This window comes from Artibeus jamaicensis, unplaced genomic scaffold (genome assembly GCF_021234435.1).
Source record: "Artibeus jamaicensis isolate MK-2021 breed Jamaican fruit bat unplaced genomic scaffold, CSHL_Jam_final scaffold_36, whole genome shotgun sequence".
NCBI classification, from domain to species: Eukaryota; Metazoa; Chordata; class Mammalia; order Chiroptera; family Phyllostomidae; genus Artibeus; species Artibeus jamaicensis.
In genome coordinates, this window is record NW_026522041.1 from 543,842 (window position 1) to 566,756 (window position 22,915).

At 55.1% G+C, this 22,915-nt stretch overlaps 1 protein-coding gene across 5 annotated transcripts; it reads right to left on the reverse strand.

The window, feature by feature from the left end:
* Positions 1 to 6,192: 6,192 nt before the first annotated feature.
* Positions 6,193 to 22,360, reverse strand: LIPE (lipase E, hormone sensitive type). Of its 5 annotated transcripts, none has more exons than XM_037160028.2 (10): positions 22,108 to 22,360; positions 14,532 to 15,067; positions 12,341 to 12,431; positions 12,078 to 12,223; positions 11,723 to 11,908; positions 11,220 to 11,514; positions 10,206 to 10,433; positions 9,784 to 9,963; positions 7,228 to 7,649; positions 6,193 to 6,801 (listed from the first exon to the last, which is right to left on the reverse strand). In XM_037160028.2, exons 2-10 carry the CDS (start codon positions 15,054 to 15,056, stop codon positions 6,586 to 6,588), a joined length of 2,289 nt encoding a protein of 762 aa, XP_037015923.2. In that variant the 5' UTR covers positions 15,057 to 15,067; positions 22,108 to 22,360; the 3' UTR covers positions 6,193 to 6,585. The 5 variants fall into 5 exon arrangements, with proteins under 5 accessions (XP_037015923.2, XP_037015919.2, XP_037015921.2 ...); XM_037160024.2 differs by lacking the exon at positions 22,108 to 22,360 and adding an exon at positions 21,628 to 21,828; XM_037160026.2 differs by lacking the exon at positions 22,108 to 22,360 and adding an exon at positions 16,371 to 16,476.
* Between the last annotated feature and the right edge of the window lie 555 nt (positions 22,361 to 22,915).

Consider the following 22,915-nt stretch of genomic DNA (forward strand, 5'->3'; position numbering starts at 1 on the left):
TGCGTCCCTTGCCCTTCTCCTGTGGCCTCTGCCTCCTGTCTTGGCATCTCTCCCCATCTTTAGGCCTGCTTCGTGGAGGCAGCCACAGGGCCCCATCCCCTAGCTCTCCAGACCATGGCGTACAGGTGACTCAGGGTCAGTCATCTCTGGGGACCCTAGGGCTCCCGGTATGACAATGTGAGCTGTCCTCCAGTTTCCTCTCCCCACTCTTACGCAGCCCGGGGACTGCAATTACATACAGCAGCTCATGTAGATGAGGAAATCGGGACTGGGAAAGCTGTGAGGTGGCCTGTTTAGGGGTGAGGAGGAGGGTGGAGGGGCAGGAAGAGGAGAGGCCTGGGGGCTGAGGAGTGACCATGGCAGATTCCCCAGGCATCTGGCATCCTCCCCCTCAAATAGGACTGCCAGATAAAATACAGGACGCCCAGTTAAATGTAAATTTCAGATAAACAACAAATGCCTTTTTTTTAAAGTACAAGTATGTCCTGTGCAATATTTGTGATATACCAAAAAAAACATTTGTTGTTAATCTGAAATTCAAATTTAACTGGGTGTCCTCTATTTTCATTTACTAAACATGGAGCCCTACCTTTAAAGACAGAGAAACCCAAGTGCCTTGGCCCCCTCTTTTCCCGGACCCCAGGATTCCCCCCATTCCCCCAGCTTTCCCTCTATCAGGACCTGATAGAGGGCCCAGGTCCCAGTCCTCCTCTTCCTCTGCCCCAGAATCCATGAATAGGACGCCCATCCCCTACTCTCTCAGAACCCAGGAATCCAGGCTCCCTTTCTCCCCAGAACCTAGGAGTCCAGGCCAGGTCTGGGTCAAGTTGCCCAACATGGGTTTCATAAGGCGGGCGGTGCCATCATGACCCTGGTGGAACCGGTAGGGCTGAGCGGACAAGTGAGGTGGGCCCCCCTTTCCATCCTAAATCTGCTGCTTCCTTGAGGGCCAGCCCAGCGAGGCTGGGAGCAGAACAGGGAGCTCTGGGTGGGTCTCCATGTCCAGGTTTTGGTGTGTCGTATCTCCGTGTGTGTGTGTGCTTCTCCAGGTGCTGTGTATCCGTGTGCGGATTGTCTCGACGTGTGTCACTTGGCATGCCCCTGTGTTCTGGGGTGTGACATGTGAAGGGGTCTTTTCTATTTGTGTGTCTCTATTGGCCTCCTGTGATTCTACCCACTATGGGTGTGAGTATGGGTGTGAGTTTGGGTGTGGTCTCAGCTGTCAAGTTTCTGTAATTCTGACTGGATTAAAGCAGGAATTATTTATTGCAAGTTATTTATTATTTATTGTGTGATGAACCCAAAGACCTGAGTTTAAATCCTGATGGCCTCTCACTGGCTGTGGAACCTTGAGCAAATAACCAAACTTCCCCGGACCTCAATTTTTCCATCTGCAAAATGGGTTGTTGCGAATAGAGTTGTTTAGAGGATTAAGAGTTAATTCATGCAAAGTACCTACGCTTGTGCCTGGCGCATACGAAATATATTGTTTATGGTGATGCTGTTGCTGCTGATGACGATGATGATGACAACGATGATGATCTGTTCTAGTTGCTTGGAATGCAATAGTAAAGGAAGCCAAGTCTTTGCTCATGGTCCCAGTAGAGATTGGCTGAATGCCTATCCGTGGCTGGGCATGTAACTGCATAACGGGGGTATCTGTTTTGCATGTGGCGTAGGATATTCCTGGCTGTGTCAGTGCAGTGATTCGCTGGCTGTGTGCCTACGTCTGTGTTTATAGGTGATTGCATGTGCTGTGCGTGTGATTCTCTGATTGTGTGGGTGTAAATGCAAGATTGCCTCCAGCACATGTTGTAAGGACACATGTTTGGTGTATTCTTTCATTTCTGACTCTGAGGTGCTGGGAATGTTTGTATCTGGGGCCTTGAGAACCCCTTTCTCAGCTACTCCTTTCCATGTCCTACAGGTGGCACTGGGAGGTTGACTCCATCCAAACTGAGCCTCAGTTTCTCCCTAATGGGGGTGGTGTGGATGGCTTTGGGAGAAACACCATGGTGAAAGAGAAGGTGGGAAGAGATAGGCAAGACCAGGGAGAGGCTGAGAATGAAACATGATGGGGAGCACAGGACAACGTGGATGTTTGTCCATCCACTCCATTAGCTTCGGTTGAGCCCCTGCAGTGAGTGAGCCAGGACCTCTGGCTGGCATTGGTTCAAGGTCTGGAGGAAAGTGGAAGGAATTAGAGTGAAGATGCCTCCAGACATTGTTGCTGCTCCAGGGTGGCTCATTTGTCTCCAGGAGGGACTCAGCGACAGTTCCCAGTGATGGAGACTCAGCGGTGGACAGGGACAGAGAGGACTCTGCCCCTCCCCAGTCCTTCCTGAGGTCCGATCTGTCCAGATCAAAGGGTCTGTGGGGGAAAGGCTCCTCCCAGGCCCAGGGCACCTCCATGAATCATTTTCTTATCATGTCCTAATAGGATAATGACACAGTTGCTCTCTCTAATCACTATTTTTGACCCCAACCAGGCCAAACACCCACAGGCTGCTACGTGGGAGTCAGGAAATACCCGGGAGTCCCCATCCTTGGTCTTCCCTTCCCCAGAACCTCCCTCCCCACCCCTTGCAGTGTCCTGGCTTTCAGCTCCTCTCCTTTTTTGCTTTTCTTTTCGCCCTTCTCTTTTTCCCCTTGTCTGTCCTTTCTTTGCTCTCTGGACCTGCCTTTATCTCTTTGTTCATCACTGTGTTTTATGTCTCTCCTGTCTCTTTACATCTTGATTCTCTGTCCCTGGGTGTCAATTTTCTCACTTGTAAAATAGGAATTATAATAATAATCCAATCTTTTAAAGACGTTATGAGGAAGACATGAGATAATTATGTAAAATGTTTAGCACAGACCTGGGTCACAATAAACTCCACACAAGAGAGCTCTATTATTATTTCCAATATTTAATCTCTCCATTGGTATTTATGCTTTTCTCTTGGTCTCCACGTGAGGTTCAAGTCTCCTCCCACTGTTTCTTTTGCAGACAGCACCCTGCCCCTGGCTGCCTTTTAGGGAGGAGCAAAGGATATTCTGAGGCCAGAGTTCCTAAGCTTCTTCCTTGTCATCTCTAGTCAAGCTCTGCTTCTTGAGTTCCTTAGAAACCAGAACTCTTGCCTAGGGACAAAGCCAGGCTCCGATCCCATAAATAGCCACATAAAATACTAAACTTCAAATCTGTCATTCCAGGGCAGGCCAGTGACTCATCGGACCCAGGAGTCCCCGTCCCCAGACCCCCAGCCTTTCAGGTTCCCAGTTCCTTCCTCCCTCAAGATCCAGGAGTCCAAGAGCTCAACCTCCTCCTCCAGTCAGACTGAGAAGTCTAGGCCCCCCAGTTACTCCTCTTACGAGTCCTCAATCCCCTCCTCCCTCGGGCCCCTGGCCTCCTCCTTCAGGACCAAGGAGTTATGAGTCTCAAGTCCCCATCCTTCCTTAGGACCCAAGGTCGGGCGAGCGACAGCCCTAGCAAGTGCAGCCAAAAGCCCGCCGCTCCTCCTCAGTCGAAGAGGCTCTCAACTACTTCCCGCGTTCTGTTTTTCCTTAGGCGGGTCTTCCTCCGCTGGAGTCTAGCTTTGATAGGCTACCCATGACGTCAGTCACTATCATTCAGTCAATAAACACTTTGTTTCCTACTAGCCTGGGCCACTCAGGGTGCATCGCTTAGTAGGCGGGGCCCTTGGCCTAGGTCGGAGAGAGATAGGCTCTCGAAGACCCTAGTCCCCGCCCATTCCCTCGGTGTGCCAATAGGCGGGCATCTGGGAGGTGGGAAGCCTGGTGGGCTCGGCGGAAGCAGTAATCCTCTGGCGAGTGAAAAGGCTCTGTTGGGACGGTCGGGTAAGACCTTTCCGGCACGTCCAGCGTTGGGGTTCTTGACAAAGTTCGGATGGGAAACGGTGGGCTTGGTGAGGCTTGAGGCAGACCAGGGAGCTTAGCTGGGCGTCAGCCCGTTTTGCTTTGTTGGAGGAACTGAATCCGGAATGCACACTCTCAGATACTCATTCGGTCATTTCATTCCTCCTACCCAAAACCTGATTCTTGTTTGCATCTACCTGCCCTCATTAATTCCCTCACTGATTTCCTCGTATAACCCCTCACACTCACTTATTCACACTCTCATCTACCCATTACTTAAACATTTCCTGAGGCTTCCGGTGTGCCGGGGTGACTCAGGCCTGGGTCAGATGGGAGGGTAGCCCCACTCATTGATAAGCAGGGATGTGCAGAGGTAGGGGAGTCCGGAGTCTTTTTTTTTGGGGGGGGGTTGGTGGGTTAGAAAAGGGTTTCCAGAGGAGGAGCCATTGGAGCTAAAGGGGATGATGAAGCCATCCCTGAGATGGGGACAGGAAAGAGCAGGTTGGTGAGGATGGCTGTTTGGGCAGAGATGAATAAGGGGTCCTATGAGCTGGACAAGGGGGACTTCATCCACGCCAGTGGGTCTGGATCTTCAGGGAGAGCTCTGGGCTATGGCTCCCTCCCCCATCACAGAACCTGGCTCAGAAGTCACTCGTTGGGTGCATGAGGGCTTCTGAGGTGAGGGTCCTCTTCTCCCCCTCCCTTCAGGAAACTGCTTTCTTGTGCTTCTATCTTCCGTCTCTCTCTCTCTCTCCCTTCCCTGGCAGTATAAAACATGTTCCATCTTTTCTAAACACACACACAAACATTGCATCAAGTTCTGTTGAATTAGCTTTCATCCCTTTTACAGCTAAAGACTTGTGGTACCCACCTGCTTAATCCCTTACCTTCTACTCCCTCCTCAATCCTCCACATCTGGCTGCTTACCTCCCAGGGCCCTGCAGGGGCTCTGTACAAGGTCACCGAGGACCCACCCACTCATTGCTGAGGCCCCATGATAACATTTGGGTTCTCCTCTGACATAGATCACTCCCTCCCTCCTAACATTCATTCCCTTTGCTCCATGTTCTCTTCTTTCTTGATCTTGCCTCTGCAGCTACTCCTTAGAACCTTCCCGGGCTCAACTTTCACTGCCCACTCTTCACTGGGGGTCATGGTCCTCAGAGCTCTCTGTGTCTGTCCTAGCCCTTTGCTCATCCTACCTGCCCCCTCTCCCTAGAAGGGTTCTAGTCCCTCAGCTCCAGTCAGCACCCAGCCCACTGCATGTCCACCTGGATGTCTAAGACTATTTGATCTTTCCATGTGCACCCCCAAATGCCTCACATACACCTGAGCTTCCTCCCAGTAGGTAGCCTCACTGTCTACTTATTGCCCTGGCCAGACTTGTCATTGTCCCCTTACTCTCCTGTCGCCTCTGCTCTACCCTTATATCCTATTCATTCAACCCAAGTTATAGCTCTGGGTTCTGCTGCACCCCTACTCCCAACTCCCTACCCTCTGCCTCTGCTTAGGCCTTGTTTTCCCTGGCTCCATCCTCTTCCTTTGCCTCCAGTGCTCCACCCTTGCCCTTTTCAGCCTGTCCCTCAGTGTCCCAGCAGGCTCTTCAGTGCCACCAATCCCATCCCTGCTCAAAACCCATCTGTGGCTTTCACTGCCTTTCAGTTGTAGTCCAAATTGCAATCCAGGCCCATCAGGATTTGCTCCTGTTGACCACTCCGGGTCCCTCAGGCCACTCCCCACTTTGCACCTGACCTGGCCACGCAGAGACTTTGATCACAGGCCACTAGCTCTAACCACCTTGCATGTTTCTTCTGCTTACCCTTTAAAGTCAAGCTTGGATCACCTCCTCTGTGGAGCCCTCCCTGACTACTATAGGTGTAGCCCTTGTAGGAGCTGTGTTGCATCAATCTCACATCCTCCCTGAGGCCAGACCCTGGATTGAAACCATCTCTGCTTCAAACCCAGGGCTTATAAAAGGGTGAGGAAACAGTCTTCGTTGAGGGACTGAGTGACTGTCACAGCTGGGCAGAGATGGGGCCTTCAGCATTTTGGGTGAATAGTTTGTTTCTAGTGTCCTGTTAGCCTCCTCCATTTATCCAGGGGATTTGGGTTTCCTTCTGGTGGGTGCTGGGGTTGGGTTGATAAAGGGGAGTAGCTGGGAACCCGGAGTCCTGTGGTCTCTACCTGGTTGAAATCTGTGTGTTTTAGGGAATCCAGGCCCACAGGCCCCTCCTCTAGGACCCAGAGGTTGGGCCCCCAGCCTTCAACCCTCCAGTCCCAGGTTTCTCATTCCCAGCAGCTGAGTCCGATGCTTGCCCCCATTTGTGAGAGGCCAAACTAATTAAATACTTTTATTTACAAACAAAAACAAACCGATCCGCAGGTGGGGTCAGGCCCTGCCCCTGCAGCCGTTGCAGTGGCAGTAGAAGGCAATGGTGGAGTGCAGGTCCAGAGGTCTCAAGAAACTGGTTTTCCCCTCACCCCCCAGTCCGGGGTCTCAGCTCCCGGCCTCCCCCTCATCATCCCCAACGTAAGGCACAGCTGGCTGTCTCCCACGGCCCAGGTAGGCAGGGGCCAGGGGCTCTGCAGGGGTCCCCACCCTTCTCCCCTCCTCCTGAAGCATAGTCACAATACACTGAGGCCAATGCAGATGGAAACAGGAGGCCTTTAGTGTCGCCGCCCCTTGCCCCCAACCCCCACGTACCGGGTTGCCTGGCTCTGACCCGAGGCTCAGACCCCCGCGGCAGTGCCAGGCGGAGTGAGGACCTGGCGGATGCGCTCCACACACAGCGCGGCTGCCTGGCGCGTCTCCCGGCACAGGGACCCTAGGCTCAGGAAGCCGTGCGGCAGGTCCTCCACCACGCGCAGCGTCACGGGCTGGCTGAGGTTGCGCAGCCGCCGCGCGAACATGACCGAGTCGTCCAGTATGGGGTCCAGCGCGCACGCCTGCAGGACATTGGGGGCGAGGCACAGGGAGGAGGTGCAGGAAACAAGCGTGGGGGAAAACACGTGGACAAGGGGGCACACAGAGGAGGGAGACATGGGCGGTTGGGGAGCTGTAGACTGAGTTTAACTGGGCTCCCTGTTCTCTGCCTGGCTTTTTCCTTCCCCCAGGACCCACTGTAGCTTCCCTTTCCCCGACTCTCCAAGCCCTGCGGCTGCCCCTTGGTCGCACGCTGCTTAACAAGACTGCAAAAGAAAACGGCAGCCCTGAATCCCTTGCATTCACCCATTGCCAGCCATTCTTTCCTGGTGACACACCTTTCCCCTGGGGGCCATGCTGCTGACCTTTCCCCTTTCCTGGGAGCTTTCTTCCCCAGGTGCATCTGCATCCCACCCACCCCTCCTCGCTGGTCCCTGCCTGGCACTTACCACGATGTGCACAGGTGGCAGGCTCTGCAGCATGCTGTCAGGTGCCAGCAGCGGTGACATGAAGGGGTTCTTGGCAATGGGCGATGAGTAGAGGGGCATCCGTGTGGGGCCTTGGCTGGAGCGCCTTGGGTGGAAGCCCCGAGGGAAGGCGGCACCAATGCCCTGACCGCTGTCCAGGGCGCTCAGCTCATCTTCGGCCTCAGTCTCTTCTGGTGTGTCCTCGGGCTGGAGTAAGAAGTTGACGTCTGAGGGCGTGGAGGGGCCGAGTGTCTCTGCTGACAGTGACAGTTCAGGTGTGCCCGATGTCTCGGAGCTGCTCCTGAGGCTCAGATCATTCAGCTTCAGGTCCTTGAGGGGGTCCATGCCCTGTGAGTCCCCAGGCTGGGCCAGCGCTGCCTCAGACACGCTGCGCCGAATTGGCTCTGTGAGAGGAACAAGGTCAGGGGCTAGCTGGGCTGCAGGTCAGCCTGGCTGTGTTGTGGGTGTGTGGGTAGCTGGCAGGGAAGGTCATAGGACTCTGGAGGAGCTGGATCTTAGGGCTGTGGAGACCTGGAGTGTTCTCCCCCAGACACCTCCTTGGGGACAGGTGGGAGCTCCACGTGCCCAAGGAGCAACTCCAAGGGGCAGGCAGAAGGAGTCTCATGGTCCTGGAGGTGGAGCTGTGTTCTAGTAGAAGGTTGTGTGTGTGGTGCCTGGGAAGGTTAAGAGCAGGTCACTTTACCTCTGGTAGTCTGTTTCCTCCTTTGTAAAAAGGGGGTAAAAATAGCCCTTACCTCATAGGAGGTGCTGAGGATTCAGAGGAATAAAGTATTGCATTAGGTCCAACTGCTTTATTGCAGGTCTGGCACCAGCCTCCTGGCCCAGCCTGAGACCCAGCCATCTTTTTACAGCTATTTTGACACAGAGGGTATGAATGGATCAAAGTGGAGTAGGGAGCAGGCCCATAGGGTTTGACAGGAGACTAAGAAGGGAGCGAAAAAGTGTTTTGGGGGCACATTAGATTTCCAGGGGGTCCCACACCTGGAGCCACATAGATTTACTTCCCAAATGGGCTTTGTGTTCTTCAGTTTTATCTCTTTCCTTTGAGTGACCAGGAAAGCAAGTACCCAACTGATGCTACAGATGTGCTCCGGCCCACGTGGTGTGCCCACCTGGGCCTCAGCTCCATTAATTTTTATCAGACCCACACTATTTACCACCAGGGCCAAGATCCTCTATTTTTCAGTTTTTTTTTTCATTTGTCTTTGTAAATCCACAAAGGCAAATGCAAGATACGAGAATAACTGCATTAAGTCTGTGAGCCGGGGAGACACTGGACAGTCACAGGATACAGCCAGTCAGGGAGGCTGGCATCCCCTAAGAGTACCTACTGTGCACCAGGTATTGTGCTGGGTGCTTGGCATGAACGGTGCGACCAGTCCTTATGACAGCCTTATGAGGCGGGCACTCTCGTTGTGTCCATTTCATAGAGGAGCAAAGCAAGGCTCACAGATGCCATTACTTGCCCACGTCACCCAGCAAGTACCCGGTGCAGCAGGGGCTAGACTGCTGTGTGTGCAGGGGCTCTAGGGACTGCACCTGTCACCTCTGTAAGCAAAGTCCCAGTGCTCACTGGTCCATGTGCCTGCCATTCAAATCCCTTTTCTTTCTGTATGTATTTATTTGCATCCATTTGAAGACTCTAAAATTAAAACTTAATTTAAAACAAAACAACTAATTGGAATAATTTTCTGAGCACTCACATACCTTTGAACATGTAATTTCTATTACTCAGAAAATACTGTTGATTTTTGGGAGAGAGAAAATAAGTTGAGTTGATTGTAGTTTAAAATCCTTAAAGTTAAAATGTTAAGGAAAAGTGGGAAAAATCCTGGATGGAAGTGGTTTTTGGCTGCCCGAGGGTCCTGCCATCCACCCAAGGCTTGGAAACTTCCCAAGGTCCATCCAGTTTGCTGATCTCCTCGTCCCAGCCTCACAGGTTAGCTCTTGCAGCAGGGATATCACCCCCAAGTGCTGCTTAAAAGTCTGGAACCCTGGCAGGGTAGCTCAGTTGGTCAGAATGTTGTCCCAGTATACCACGGTTGCAGGTTCGATTCCCAGTCATGGCACATAGGAGAATCAACCAACGAGTACATAAATAAATGGAATAACAAACTGATGCTTCTCTCTCTAAAATCAATAAATTAAAATAAAAGTCTGGAAAGAATCTAAGAGGGCTAACTCCCACCCGAGGACCCACCTGGGGCAGACCTTCTGAGTTGTTTACTGGGGTGTCTTTCTGGAAAAGGCTGTTTGAAAAGTTAAATCCTGTAGTCCCTGGGACTGAGATGACCTGGGGGGATCTGAAGTCCTTGAATTTTCAGGATGTGGACTGTCGTGGAAAATCAAGGCTTTGCAGTAGGGGCCAGGATTAGAAATGGGGCAGAACCAGGAACCTGGTGATCTGCTGCCCTGACTGCCCCAGGGCACAGCCTTTTCCCTGCATCGGGACTTGTGGCGTGCCAGGTCGTCCCCCCTGGGCATCCTGGACGGGTGTGTGGGGAGGACCTCACTCACCTGCCATGGGCGCTGCTGAGTTGGGGTGGGACCTGTGCTTGCTCAGCTCCAGGAAGGAGTTGAGCCACGAGGAGGCTCCTAGGCGGAGGTCCCGGAGGAGCAGGGCTGTGTCCCGCCGAACCAGCCCCATCACACCCAGTGCCTTCTGGTCCGAGTCGGAGTGGTCCTCTGTCTCCCCACCTGTGGAGTGTGTGTGTGGGGGGCTGCGTTGGTCTCTTTTCTTTCTAGGCCCAGTCTCAACACCCAGAGCCTCAGGTGTCTATGCTCCCAAGGACCCAAGAATAGCTCATGGCTTCAGCAGGAGTCTTAGATTTCTCTCCTCGGCCCCTCTGCCTCAGACCCAGGACACTGGGCTCTACCCCTGTCCCTGTCCCCAGGCCCCCTGGATCCCCAGGTCCCAGCTCTGAGGGTGTGGGCCTTACCAGCATAGGCACTGACACACTTGGAAAGCACACTGAGGGGCAGCAGGGGGTCCATGAGGCTCAGAAGGCGAGAAGGAGAGGCGGTGGACTGCAGCATTGTGGCTGGGTAGGCTGCCATGATGCCGTCTGGCACCCGCACCCCATAGGCTGCTGCCCGAAGGGAGACAGTGAAGCACAGGTTCCCACCGGCGCTGTCCCCTGCGAGGCATATCCGCTCGCCCGTCGAGCCTGTTTTGGAGGGGGCTTGGTTACGCCTGGCAGGGAGGGAATCCAGCTCGGGGTTGGGAGCCCTGGGCTCTTAGAGGTGGGATGTGCAGGCCCCAACCCCATGGTCTAGCCAACCGCAAGTTTAGAGACTGGTAAACTGAGGCAGGGACTTGGACCCATTTGAAGGACAGTGACCAGAGAATTGGGCTGACTAAAGACATAGAGAAGCCCAGAGATCAGGAAGCTCTGGGGAAGCTTGGGAGGCTGGAAACGAGGACGGGTGAGAGTGGGGGGAGAGGAAGGGGCATTCGAGGCCAGGGAATGGAAGCCAGGGGTTCAGGGAGAGGAAGGGCATTTGAGGCCAGAGGTTCAGGCTGGCAAGGGACCATGGGCCTGTGGCATGGGGCACAGTCCCACCCTGCTCTATACCTCCCAAGATATCAGAAGTGGAAGGTTAGAGGAGCTGGAACAATGGGCTAGAGACATCAGGGGGAAATGGGGAGGGAAAAAAGGTCAAAGGAGACTGGGGGGAGGGGAGAGGGGCGATGGTGTGTCCAGGTTGGAGTCGGGGAGCAGGAGGCAGAGGAGGAAGCGGTTGATGGAAGGTTGGGTGGGGCAACGGGGAGAGAGTACTGAGGCGGAGATGGAGGAGTGGGGCGGGGGGTGTGGAATGCCGAGGGCTCGGTGGCAGAAGATGGACGGGAAGGCAGGGGGTGAAGACGAGACTTGAGAAACAAGGTGACCGGCTCCCCTGCAGTGAGGTCTGGGGGCTGAAGCAGGCTGGGGCAGGGTCAGGGCCGGGCTCACCGAGGAGGGCACAGTGCTTGATGGCCCAGCAGTAGGCGTAGAAGCACTCCTCCAGCGCTCGGGGGAAGGGGGCCTCTGGGGCCAGGGAGTAGTCGATGGAGAGGATGGGGACACCCAGCTCCTGGGCCCAGGTCTTGAGGTAAGGCTCGTGGGACTTGGAGGTCTGGGCCACAAAGCCACCGCCATGGAAGTGCACGATCAGGGATGGAGATCGGGGGGCCTGCTGGGGGCGTGACCGAAGCTCCAGGCTCCGAGGACCCTCAGACTTCACCAGGCTGCTGAGCTCCTCACTGTCCTGGGGGTGAGGGAGGAGGAGGGTGACGCTGGGGCCGCCTGCCTGAGCCTTCCCCATGAAGAATATGTACTCAGAGATACTGGAGGGGGGTGGGTGTGAGCAGTGTCACGGAGGCATGGAGGGAAGGGCGGGCGGGCATCTGGGAAGAGGTGGGTGCTGCCCTCGCCCTTTGCTCTGTACCTGTTCCTGGCTGAGGCAGGGGCCCTACCTGTCCTTCACGCAGGTCATAGGAGATGAGCCTGACGAGGACTGGCCCAGGGCCTGTGTGGGCCGAGGGGGGTGCAATGGTGACCGTGAGTTTGGGGTCCGCAGTCAGTGGCATTTCAAAGGCTTCTGGTGGCAGGCTGAGCAAGCGGCTTACCCTCACGGTGGTTGATGCCATGTTTGCTAGAGACTGGGGGGAGGGAACAGAAGGAGCGCTGGGGAGGGGCAACATAAGCCCTCCATTCTTCCCTTATGTGCCATTCCTGGGCCTGGAGCCCTGTGGAGACCTGATGTGGCCTGGGATGGGTCTCTGGGCCTCAGTGTCCCCATGTTAGGCCTGCACTGTGCCCCATGCTCACCGATAGCACCTCAATCTCAGTGATATTCCAGAAGGCTTTCCAGAAGTGCACGTCCAGGTTCTGAATGATCCGCTCAAACTCAGCCCCACGTAGCTCTGGGTCGATGGCAAAGCGACCGCCGGTGAAGAGGGAGCTGGCAGTCACACCTGGGGGTCAGGAGGGTGTCAGGAAGCCCAGGCACATCAGGCCGTGGGGTCAGGGACAGGAAGGAGGGATGGGAGGGCAGGAGTGGTGCAGGCAGGGCCCAGCTGGTTGGGGCTCACCGAGGCCGGTTTCGTTGCGTTTGTAGTGCTCCCCAAAGGACACCAGCCCGATGGAGATGGTCTGCAGGAATGGCCTGATGGCGGGTGTGAACTGTGGAGAGAGGCCTCTGTATCACACGCCACCCAGAAGAAGGGCCAGGGGCATGCAGGAGCGAGGGGCAGGTATTGTCGTTCGGCAGACATTTACTGAGCTACCTCTGTGTGCCAGGCGCTGCTCCAGGCACGTGCTATATAATGTCAAGTAATGACTAATGCTTTGAAGAGACGGTGGAGGGGGACACAGAATGACTAGGGGTCAGGCTACTTAGAGGAGGGGGCCTGAGGGACGGACCCAAATGAAGTCAGGGAAGGCTGCTCCTTGCAGAGGGCACAGCAAATGCAAAGCTTTGAGGTGGGCCTGGCTGTGGATAAGGAAACCAGGGGCCAACGTAGCTGGAGCAGAGGGCAGGGGAGGAGGAGCAGGGGTGAGGTCAGAAAAGCAAAGTGGGCTCACAGAGGGCCTGAGGAATTCAGACTTATTCCAGATGTGAGTGCAGCTACTGGAGGATTTTAAGCTGGGTGTAAAATGGTTCAGAGGTTTCCTAAAAGTCAGCGAGGAACAGAGAGAAGGCAAGGACAGCAATGGGGACCAATTATAAGTCAATACGACGACAGATGGGAGATGGTCAAAGATGGGGCTAGAGATCTTGAGGCAAAAAGACAGTCAAGGAGGGAGACAGCATCTAAGAGAGAAGCCACACAGCCACACAGGAAAAGACAGACAATGGGGAGACCAGATCAGAGGGGGGAAAAGCCACAGGAGGTGGGCACAGGGCCAGCAGGGGTCTTCTGTTCATTTGGCAGATACTGGCCTAGGTCCTCCTGTGTGCTAGGCACTGGGCTGGAGCAGGGGCTGCGCCAGACCCACACAGGAAAGACCTCTGCTCTCCTGGGACTGCCATTTTATAGGGGGGCAGAGGGCTGTCCTGCAACACAGCACAGCTGGGTCCTCAGAGTTAGCTGTCAGGCATGGCCCTGCCCTGGCCAGGGTCCCAGTGGGCCAGAGAGCAGAGGGGTGCCTGGCCATTGTGGCTGGGTGCTGGCTCAGGTGGCCCCAGGATCTCTCTCCTGTGACTTGAAGGTCACAGCCAGGACACAGGAGCTGGCTGGCCCAGCTGGGCTGACCAGTATTTGTGGCTTCATCTGAGGTGAGGGGATGTTCCTAGGGACACCCAAGTGGGGTCACTGAAGAGATTGCCCCACAGGGAAGTGGGGGATGGTGGGATGGGCTGGAGGCTGAGAGACTGTCAAGCTCAACTATCACTGAGGTGGGGGGAGGTCCTGAGAGGTTCTGAAGGGGGCTGCAGAGTCAGACAGCCCCAGATACTCCTGGTGGGGTTTCCTGATGTGGCTAGGCACTGGGGGATCTGGCCCCAACCCCAGACAGGGGCAGTCTGGCCTCTGCTCTGAGCCTGGTGCCCCAAGGGCTGCCCAATTTTGAGTCTCCAAACTACTTTCCTATGACTCTGAAGGCCTCTGGCTGCCTCCGTCTAGGGCAGAGACGAGCTGTGTCTCCTCAAGGGTGGTTTGGGGAAAGCAGGGGGTAGGAGACCTGCAGCGGGCAGGAGTGGACCCTCGTTCAGGGCGGAGAGGGGTTGAGACCAGGTTTTCCTCACTGTCACCAACTCAGATCTGCTCCTCGGCCCTCCCCTCAGCCTGAAGAGCCTGATTCTGCAGTTCCCTGGGTGAGTCACAAAGTCCAGGCAGAGCTGGGTCCAACTGAGCAGCTCCAGGGACCCCTCCCCTTCAACCTCTGCTCCTCCTTCCCAGGCCTCCTGTGGGGATGACTAAATGGGCCTTTGAGAATGATACTGTCTTCTGGGGGTTCTCGTGTGACTTCAGGGGCCAGAGAGGTAACATAAAAAGGTGAATGGACTCCTGAGTGTAGGATTATAGAAAACAGTGGGGAGCCTGGTGTAAAAAGCTATGCACATTAAAGATTTCCTGCTCCCTAGTGGATCCGGCCTGTGGGGGGCAGGGTCACATGTTTGAGGTCCCTGTATAGCTCTGTCAGAGCCCCAGACAGCTTTCCCTTTCTGTATCTGCAGTTTTCTGAACCCATGACCCTTGTGGTTATTCTGCTACACTGCTGGGCCAGGTTAGGGGCCACCAGGTGCCTTCACTGTGGGCCCAAGGCAGGGCAGGGGCTCACCTGGAAGCCCAGGCAACGGCCATAGAAACAGCCCTTGTGCAGAGTGACATACTCGCGCAGGAAGTCAGTGGTGAGGTCCTCATCACCCTCGAAGAAAAGCCGCCCTGGCCGACTGGTGGCCAGCAGGCGCTGGGCGTAGTAGGCCAGAGCACGGAGCTGGGTGAGGGCGGCCAGGTAGGCCTCGAGTTCAGCCAGGTTGTGACTGGTGCGGAAGAAGATGCTGCGGCGGTTGGAGGCCACGTAGCGTGATTTGTGCAGCAGGTGTGCCAGGCAGCAGCGAGCTGTGTGCACCAGGCTGCGGTACCCGTTGGCCGGAGTCTCTGCATCCAGGTCAAAGAGGTGCGCCATGCTGAGCAGGCTGCCCAGGGTTGGCTCCAGCCCCAGCGCCTGCTCCCGAACACCCGCAAAGACGGCTGTCAGCCTCCGTGCTGTCTCCCCAGGGCCCTGGCTCGAGAAGAAGGCCATGTTGTCCTCTGCCAGAGTCACCAGGGACTGTGTCATCGTGCGTAAGTCCATGCTGTGCATGAGCCTCGAGGCTGCAAGCAGGTGGAGAGGCTCATTAAGCAGGGCTGGATCATCCCTTACTCGATGGGGGCCCTGGTCTCTATCTCCTTCCTCCCTCAGACTCAGGCGTCAGAATCTGGCCTCTTCCTTTAGATCCAATGGTGCAGGCGAGGGCCTCATCCCCTTCCTTCCTTAGGAGTTCAGGTACCCAGATCCTTTCTTCCTTCTCAGGAGCCCAGAGTTCAAACCCTCAGCCCATTCTCCCCAGGTGTCCCTGCTCTCCCCTATTGGTTCCCTCACTCCAGCATCTCCTATACCCAGGAGTCTTCCCACTCATTTTCCTATCTTTCAGGGACCCAAAAGTCCACTCACTGTCCTGGGCCCAGGACTCCTTCTAGGTTCTCAGGAGTTTGGATTCCAGTTGGTCCCCCCTGTCAGGACCCAGGAGTTCAGGCCTCCATCCTACCTCCCTCTCACGTCCCACGCCCCAGGCATTGCCCACAGGACCTTCCCCTCCACCAATATTTGGGAGAGTTCATCTCTCAGCCAACCACTCCCATTTACCTGGTGTTGTCCCAAGCCCAATTCTATTCCTGAACCTAGGAGTTCATCACTCTAGCCTTAACTTAAAACTGAAAAGTCACTCTTGCCCCTTCCTGGCCCCTCAAGTCTGGCTGTGGAACCCCCTCCAAATTCCAGCTCCCACCCTGTTCTTCTGTGTGGTCCCCAAACTGTCTCATTCCTCTTCCAGGTGAGTCTCCTGGCCTTCTGGCTTGTCCGCTTGGCTTAGATTGCACAGGCCAGCTCTGCTCTCTTGCCTGGAATAGGAGTACTCATTCATAATCATCTCTGCCTCTGACCTTGAGCTCACTCTGTGCCAGACTATGTTACGAGCTTTCTGTGCATTTGTTCATTTGTCCTTGATAACTGAGACCCAGACTGCCTTGGTTCATGCTTCCGCTATTAGTGGTAGCATCCCATTATACAGGAGAAACTGAGGCACAGAGATGTTAAGTAAGGAGCCAAAGGCTGCATTAAAAGCGGTAGAGCAGAATTCAAACCCAGGTCCAGAGCCCTGTCTCCCTCCCGGGGCTCTGGAGCCTGGGCTTCTATCCTCAGAAACTGGATTCCCCACACTTGAGGGTCCCCCTGGCCCTTTGCTCAAGAGACTCTTCCCTTCTGCAGCCCGCTCAGCACCTTGTCTGGCTCCTGGGTTGTTAGTCCCCTGTTCCCCTAGAAGAAGGTGTATCCCCTCCCTTCTAGGCCCTGGGGTTTGGCAGTGGCCATTCCTGTCTCTCAGGGCCATTCCTATTTCTTAGCTGGCTGGGCACTCACCCCTCCGGGCCTCTTCAGAGCCTTCCCCAGGCTAGCACTGCAGGACAGTGGGACTGTGGCTCGTGCCAGTAGCAGCCTGGGGCGATAAACGCGGGGAGGGGCCTAGTCTGTTCAGGGTGTGGCCACTGATCCACCTCCCTCCTACCCACAAGGGACAGTGAGAACCTCGTGCTGTAAACAGAGCTGGAGCCCAATTCCCTGCCCCCACGCCTGTGCCCAGTCCCAGTTCAATTTTGCTTTAGAACCCCAGGCCCCCAGCTCCCTCTTCCCTCAGACCCAGGCGTCCAGGCCCCCAGCTCCTCCTCCCTCAGACCCAGGAGTCTAAGCCCCAGTTATGAACAAACTGTCCCCTCTCACCCAGCCAAGCTGCCCTCCCTCTCTCCGGTGTGGATTCAGAGAGCAAGGGCCCCGTGATCTCTGCTCCTGCCGCTTCCCCCCATCCCCCGCCCCAGGCTGGCCCTGGCACAGTTGGCGCCAGCTGTTGGGGAAAAAAAGAGGGTAGCTAGCGCTGCCTGTCCCTCCTGGGAGGACAAAAGCAGATTAAGGGCAGTGCCAAGCTCAGCTAGGGGCCTGAGCCACAGGCTCTACCTACTGTGTGGTGTTCTCACACTGGGCACCCTGTACCTGTCACTTACCCTTCATATCCTAGTCTACTGTGACTGTCCTCTCCTCCTCACATATGGGGAAAGCAAGGCTGAGAGACACTTCACCTATGTTAATTCACATGCTTTTGGCGTTGCCAGCTCTCTTGCCCTTCAGTCCTCAGCTTGTCGCCTCCTTGAGGAGGCAGTTCTAATCGCTCTTCCCTGTAGGAGGTTTGCCCCAGGACTATTTTCTGTCATCATGCTTAAGTTGTTTTTCCTAGAATTTTACACATTTGTGATCATACATTTGTTTGCTTACATGTTTATTATTTGTTTCCCCCTGGGGGCAGAACCAGGCTTCATAGAGCCATGAAGCTTATTAGAACATGAAACTTATGTGTGGGGGTGGGGCTATTCAGGAAAAACAATACAAAATCACAAATACAAAATTAGGTGCAGGGCCTTGCAAGGGACCAGTGTGAAGGAGAGGGCCTGAGGCCTCAGTGTCATTTGCTTGGCCAGGAATGAGTCCTGTTTCTCCCCCTGAAATGCCATCCTCCTGACGGCAGCAGACCCATCCGTGGGCCTAGCACATAGTAGGTGCTCAGCGAATACTTGAAGGAAGGAAGGAAAGCTTGAAGAGTCACAGTGAGGGAGAGAAGGGCATGCATGGGAGCTCGGGAGAGGACCACCCCTCCCCAGGGCAGACGAGGTGGACAGAGGCCTCCGGAGGGAGCTCTAAGCTTGGTGGCTGTGACAGCGGAACACCGGCCCAAGCTACTCACCGGGTGATCCTGGATCAGCCTGGTTTCCTCATCTGGAAACTGCACTTGGCTGTCCTGCCTGCCCGCTGGGCGGCCTTTTCTATAGTTGTCTGCTCAGTGGTTCTCGTGTGGCCTCACCAAGGTGTGCACTGGGTCATTTTTCTCTGTGGCATGCACTGCTGTCTAACATACCATACGCGGACTATTTATGCCTTTGCTCTTTGTCTCCCTTATTAATTTACAGGTTCCCTGATGGCAGGGACTTTGTTTTATTGCTGTACCCGAACTCCTTGCACAGTGCCTGGCACACAGCCAGCATGTGGTATTTATTGCCTAATAGACTGTGGTTTCCTACTTTATAAAGCCATTGCTATTTACTTCCTATCTATGCAGTGGGGCTCTTTATTGACGATGAGGTCAGAAGAGACCTGGACAGAACAAGTGAATTGCACAAAGCAGAGGGGAAGAGGCTGGATCACAGGCCCTTTGGATTCTGAGGGCCCTGCCTTTTGCCCTGGTCTAGATGGCTCCCTGGGGGCTAGGCTGGGTGGAGCTGGCAGGAAGGGATGCTGAGATTGCCAGAAACTTGTTAAGAATCCCAGGCAGAGGGCACTAGGGCATAAGGCAGGCCCACCAGGGCCATGGGCGGGGACTGGGGCAGAGGTAGGGCTGAGGGGTCCTGCTGTCTGGGCACCAGCCCTTCGTCCCACAGAGCACTGGCATCTGATTTAGGCCTGGACTTTGGCCCCTGGGGATGGAGCAGGGAAATGTGGAAGTAGTTGGAGGATGAAGGAAGGGCAAGGTCTGGGGCCTGGGAGGGGTAAGGGCTTCTGAAGAGGAGATGCCTGGGTACAAGTACAGGAGGGGCCGGCGAGTGTAGCTGATTCCCTGAGTGTTCCCACAGAAGAGCCAACAGCGCTCTGAGGTCCAGCGGTAGTGTGCCGGGTACTGATCTCTTTACGTGCTCTCTGTGAAGTAACTCATTTCATCGTCCCCAGGATGCATGAGGTGGGAACTATTATCACCCCTCTTGGAAGATGGGAGAACAGATCCAGACAGGTGACATGCTGCCCAGGGTCACAGAACCAGCAAGGATGGCATATCTGAGTGTTGCTTCTTCCGTCAGGTCTCGGCTGGATGCGCTCTGGGTTGTCAGGTGTGAGTGTGTCTGAGGCTCACATGCATGTACGGACACAGACAGGTTTGGGTCATGGCCGGTGTCTGACCCAGCCTGTGTGTGTGGGTGTGTGGGTGTGGGTGTGTTGACATTTTTTCTTAATCTGTGCATTTTTCTGTTTCTTGGTATATATGAAGGCATGTTTTTATACATGTGCCACGGCCTGTGTATATGCTTCTCAGTCTGTGAGTGTATCTGCCTGTCTGTCTTGGCCTGTGAGGTTGTGTGGGCATGTGTTTGAATATGAATGCATGCACTGAGATTTGTGCATATCCTGGTGTGTGTGTGTGTGTGGCATAAGCATGCATGTCTCCTCGTTTGCTCATGCCAGAAACCAGGGTATCATCCCAGCCACCTCCTATCCCCATCCAGCCCATCATGAAGCCCTGTCCACCCTGCCCCCTAGAAACCTCTAGAACCTGGTCCTCCCCACCCCCAATGCTCCCTTATCTAGATGATTGTAACAACTTTTTAGTGTCTCTGATTTTGTCCTTTTCAGTCTGTTTCACACAGCAGCCGGAGGATCTTTCTAAAACATAAATCTGGTCACACACTCTCAGCCTTTCAACAGCACCATCTTTGTTCTCAGCATAAAGCTCCACATCCTGGACATGACCTCCTAAACCAGAGACCATCTGGGCCCCCACCCACCCAGCTGTCTTTCTTCCTCCCCTCCCTCGATGAACTCCTGCTGTGCTGTAACTGCTACTTCCTTGGGCCTCAAGGTCTCTCTGCCCATTCTGTCCCTTTGGCCCTCCCTGCCCCCCTGCTGACCTGCCCCCTTGCTGAGCAGTCAACACTTGCTCATCCTTGGGCCCAATGTCACCTCCTAGGAAAGCCTCCCACTTATGTTTTCTTAGGGATTTCCCTCTTGTATTTATCACAGTTTATAATTATATCTAGTCACCGAGAGCCCAGGCCTGGTACAAATAGATGTTCAGTGAATGTCTGCTAAACAAATTTGTACACAGAGCAGTTCTGAGCTCACACACTCCTTGCCCTCAGGAGGCTAGAGATGGCCATCTCTCTGCCCCCACTAGCCAAAAAGGAAGCCCAGGTGACCTTGCTCCCTCAGAGCCTCAGTGTCATCAACTGGGAAATAAGGTGATCATGATGACACTAGCGTCACTGGGTTACTGGCAAGATCGAATTGATGACAAGGACTGAACCAGCAAGCCTGGATGCCCTTGGGGCAGGGGTGAGGTCTGATTCACCCAGCTGAGACCTGGCACCAGGACAAATGAGGCAAATCTTAGAGCTTGGGGGAATGAGCCTGTGTGAGTAGGAGGGCCTATGGATTTGTGAGGTCTGGCTCAGCCCGTGCAGGAAGCCCTGCCCATGAGGATTCCGATTCCTCATGACAATCCTAAGTGCAGCATGTTTATTATTGTCCCAGTGTTACAGTTCATGCATTCCTTTACTTGTTAATTCAATAAATATTCAAGTGCCTATGTGCTTGACATAGCAGGCTCTGGAAATACGGGGTAAACAAGGCAGATACAGCCCCACTCTTAGGGAGCTTGCTGTTTCATAAGGGGTGACCTCCACTCCTGAGGGCTTGCTCTGTGTGCCAGCACCAAACACACTGCATTCCCTCAAACCTCACAACAATCCCATGAGTCAGGCACTCTAATCATGTCCATTTTATAACTCAAAAAGTTGAGGTAGGGGAGGGAGCCTGCTGCCCATAGCCTGAGGAACCAGGTCTCCAGTGCCCAGGTACTTAACCACGGTCTGTACTGCCTCTGGGCACTTTGTCGGCTTGTGATGCAGTCTTGCTGTGTGACAGTGAATGCATGTGGGCACCGGTCTGAGCCTATCTGAGCCTGCATGTGTATCACAGCCAATTCCAGTTCTGTCCTTGACAGGGATGTACAGTGCAGCTCATGGCAGGGAGAACAATGAGTTGGAGTTGCTGGGGCTTAGGGGCTAGTTCCTGTGCAGTTTCTTTTCTGCACAGGAACTTCCCACAGGTCCTCACCTGGGTTGACAAATACTCAAAACTGAGCAAGGGCTTAATGCCAGCCCCTGCCTAAGGCTTGCAGCGTCTCTGTTGGACTTTCAGTCTTTCAGTAAACAATGTGACAGACCTCCCTTCTCCTAAGGAGGGGTGTGGCGACAGAAAGCCAATCTAGGAACCCCTAGTCCTAGAAGGAGTTGGGGTCAGGAAGTTAGGCCCAGGGGAGTGGGGCTGAAGCAAGTAGAGTGACAGGGATGAATGGACTGAACGAAGAATGGGAGCACGGGTTTGTTTCGAGCTGTAATGGCCCCCTGGTATTCCCCACCTTGGGGCACTCCGTCCTCCTACCTTTCTCTGACTCACCCCTAAACTTCCTCTTTGGGCAACAGCTTATAAACCTCTTCCTTACTATCCTCTCAAGAGTGCCTCTGCCCGGAAAATCGGCGCTTGAACCATTTCCCAGGTGGGAAGCAATGAGAACAGGAGTTGTCTAAGGTCACGCAGCGAGTACGGAGCCAGAGCGGCAATGCTGGTCCAGAAGACTCGCATTCTGGATTCTTTTCCCAGGACAGTAGTGGGGCGTCCAGTAGTCAGTCTCTAGCCTGGGAAATTCCGCTCTCACATCATCCCCGCATCCCCCCGCAGGGCGGCAATGGGCCAATCCACGGTCTCCCCTACTTTTCGAGGTGGTGGGTCGGTCCACTTAGTCCCCCGGTTCCTCGCAGGATGTCTGAGGTTCCTTCCCGGCTGTTGCCCACCCCTGCGCGCTCACCTTTGGCCTTGACTTTTCGCCACCGCCGGCGGTTACGGCACTTGGATCCCTCTTTGTCCTCCTTCGAGGCCGGGGCCCCAGGGGCCCCGGCAGGCCCGGTTTCCCAGGCTGACTCCATCAATTCTCCTCAGTTCCCAGCGCGGGGACCAATTGCAGCCTTCATGCTCCGCGGGGAGGGCTAATCTTGTTTACACAACACCGGGTGCCTACCACCCAATCAGGGGGTTACTCCACTCTGGGTCCCACCCCTTGGGCAATCTGAACCTCACTCCACCGCCCGGCCCCGCCCTCAACCGCCTGGGCCTAAGGTTGGCCCCGCCCCTTCCACACCAAAGGACCCACGACAGACAAAACTGCAGCCCTGGAGGCAGTGAAGAGCGTCCATCAGGCAGGACTAGTGGGGAGTCCCACCGTGGCCATTCTGGCTCGGAAGCCTCGATTTTATCACTTGTTGGTTCTCAGCCTTGTTTTCCCACTCACCTTCCCACGTAGGAATCCCCTAGAACGCCAACCTGCCCGCCCGCTGGAGGGGAGACCGGGGCGCAGCTGAGCCTGGGGCAGGGGAGCCGGCCAGGTTCTCGGGCAATTCAAAGCCGAGGCGGGGCGCCAGCACCGGAGGCGTGGCTCTGCCTGCTTGTCGTTGGAGGAGGAAGCCCCTCTTTCTCCATCCTCTGCACCCCTCCCCACCTCCTAGTTCTCTTTATTGCCCTGTTTCTCGCTGTTCTTTTTTCTGCCTTCTCTTCCCCGGAGAATGAGGGGAGGGGCAAGGAGAATACTCGGCGCCTGCGTACTAGCCCCGCGTCGCCGGCCCGCCGGTTGGGAGGAACCGAGGCGGAAGCAGTGTAGGGAGCCTGGGAAAAGGCGGGAAACAGAGGAAGCTCGAGGCTCGCGCACGGACACACAGCGGCCTCACGCGCGCTTCAAGAAAGGCTGCCTGGGCGCCCCCTTAGTTTGTGGGGGAGTCCCTTGATACAGTTCCTGGTGGCCTAGAGAAATAACATCCTCAGTACTGGGAAAAGACCTGGAACTCTCTCTTTCTACCCTGCCCCTCCTTCCCACCCTCCCATGGCCTACAAGCAGCCTTGACACGAAGGGACACTAGTTCTCTCTCCTCAGCCCTGAGAGGTGGTCAGCTCTTCCGGGAGGGCGGGGCCTCTGGGCGGGAACCGCCATTGCGGGCCCTTGGACTCCGCCCTCAGCTTCTGGAGCGGGGCTGCATATTTTTCACCCTCCTGCCACTTCAACAAGGAACCTCTCATTGCAGGGAGAACACTTGACGCCCGTCTGC

Bases quoted from the DNA above. Each gene is read 5' to 3' on its own strand.
- LIPE (XM_037160024.2), bottom strand. From the start codon at position 21,745: ATGGAGTCAGCCTGGGAAACCGGGCCTGCCGGGGCCCCTGGGGCCCCG. The intron at 11,515-11,722 runs GTAGGGCCCCTG...CCTCACCCCCAG, and splicing joins ATGACCTGCGTGAAGGACAG to GACAGTGAGGAGCTCAGCAG. The intron at 10,434-11,219 runs GTGAGCCCGGCC...CCTCCAAAACAG, and splicing joins CAAGCACTGTGCCCTCCTCG to GCTCGACGGGCGAGCGGATA.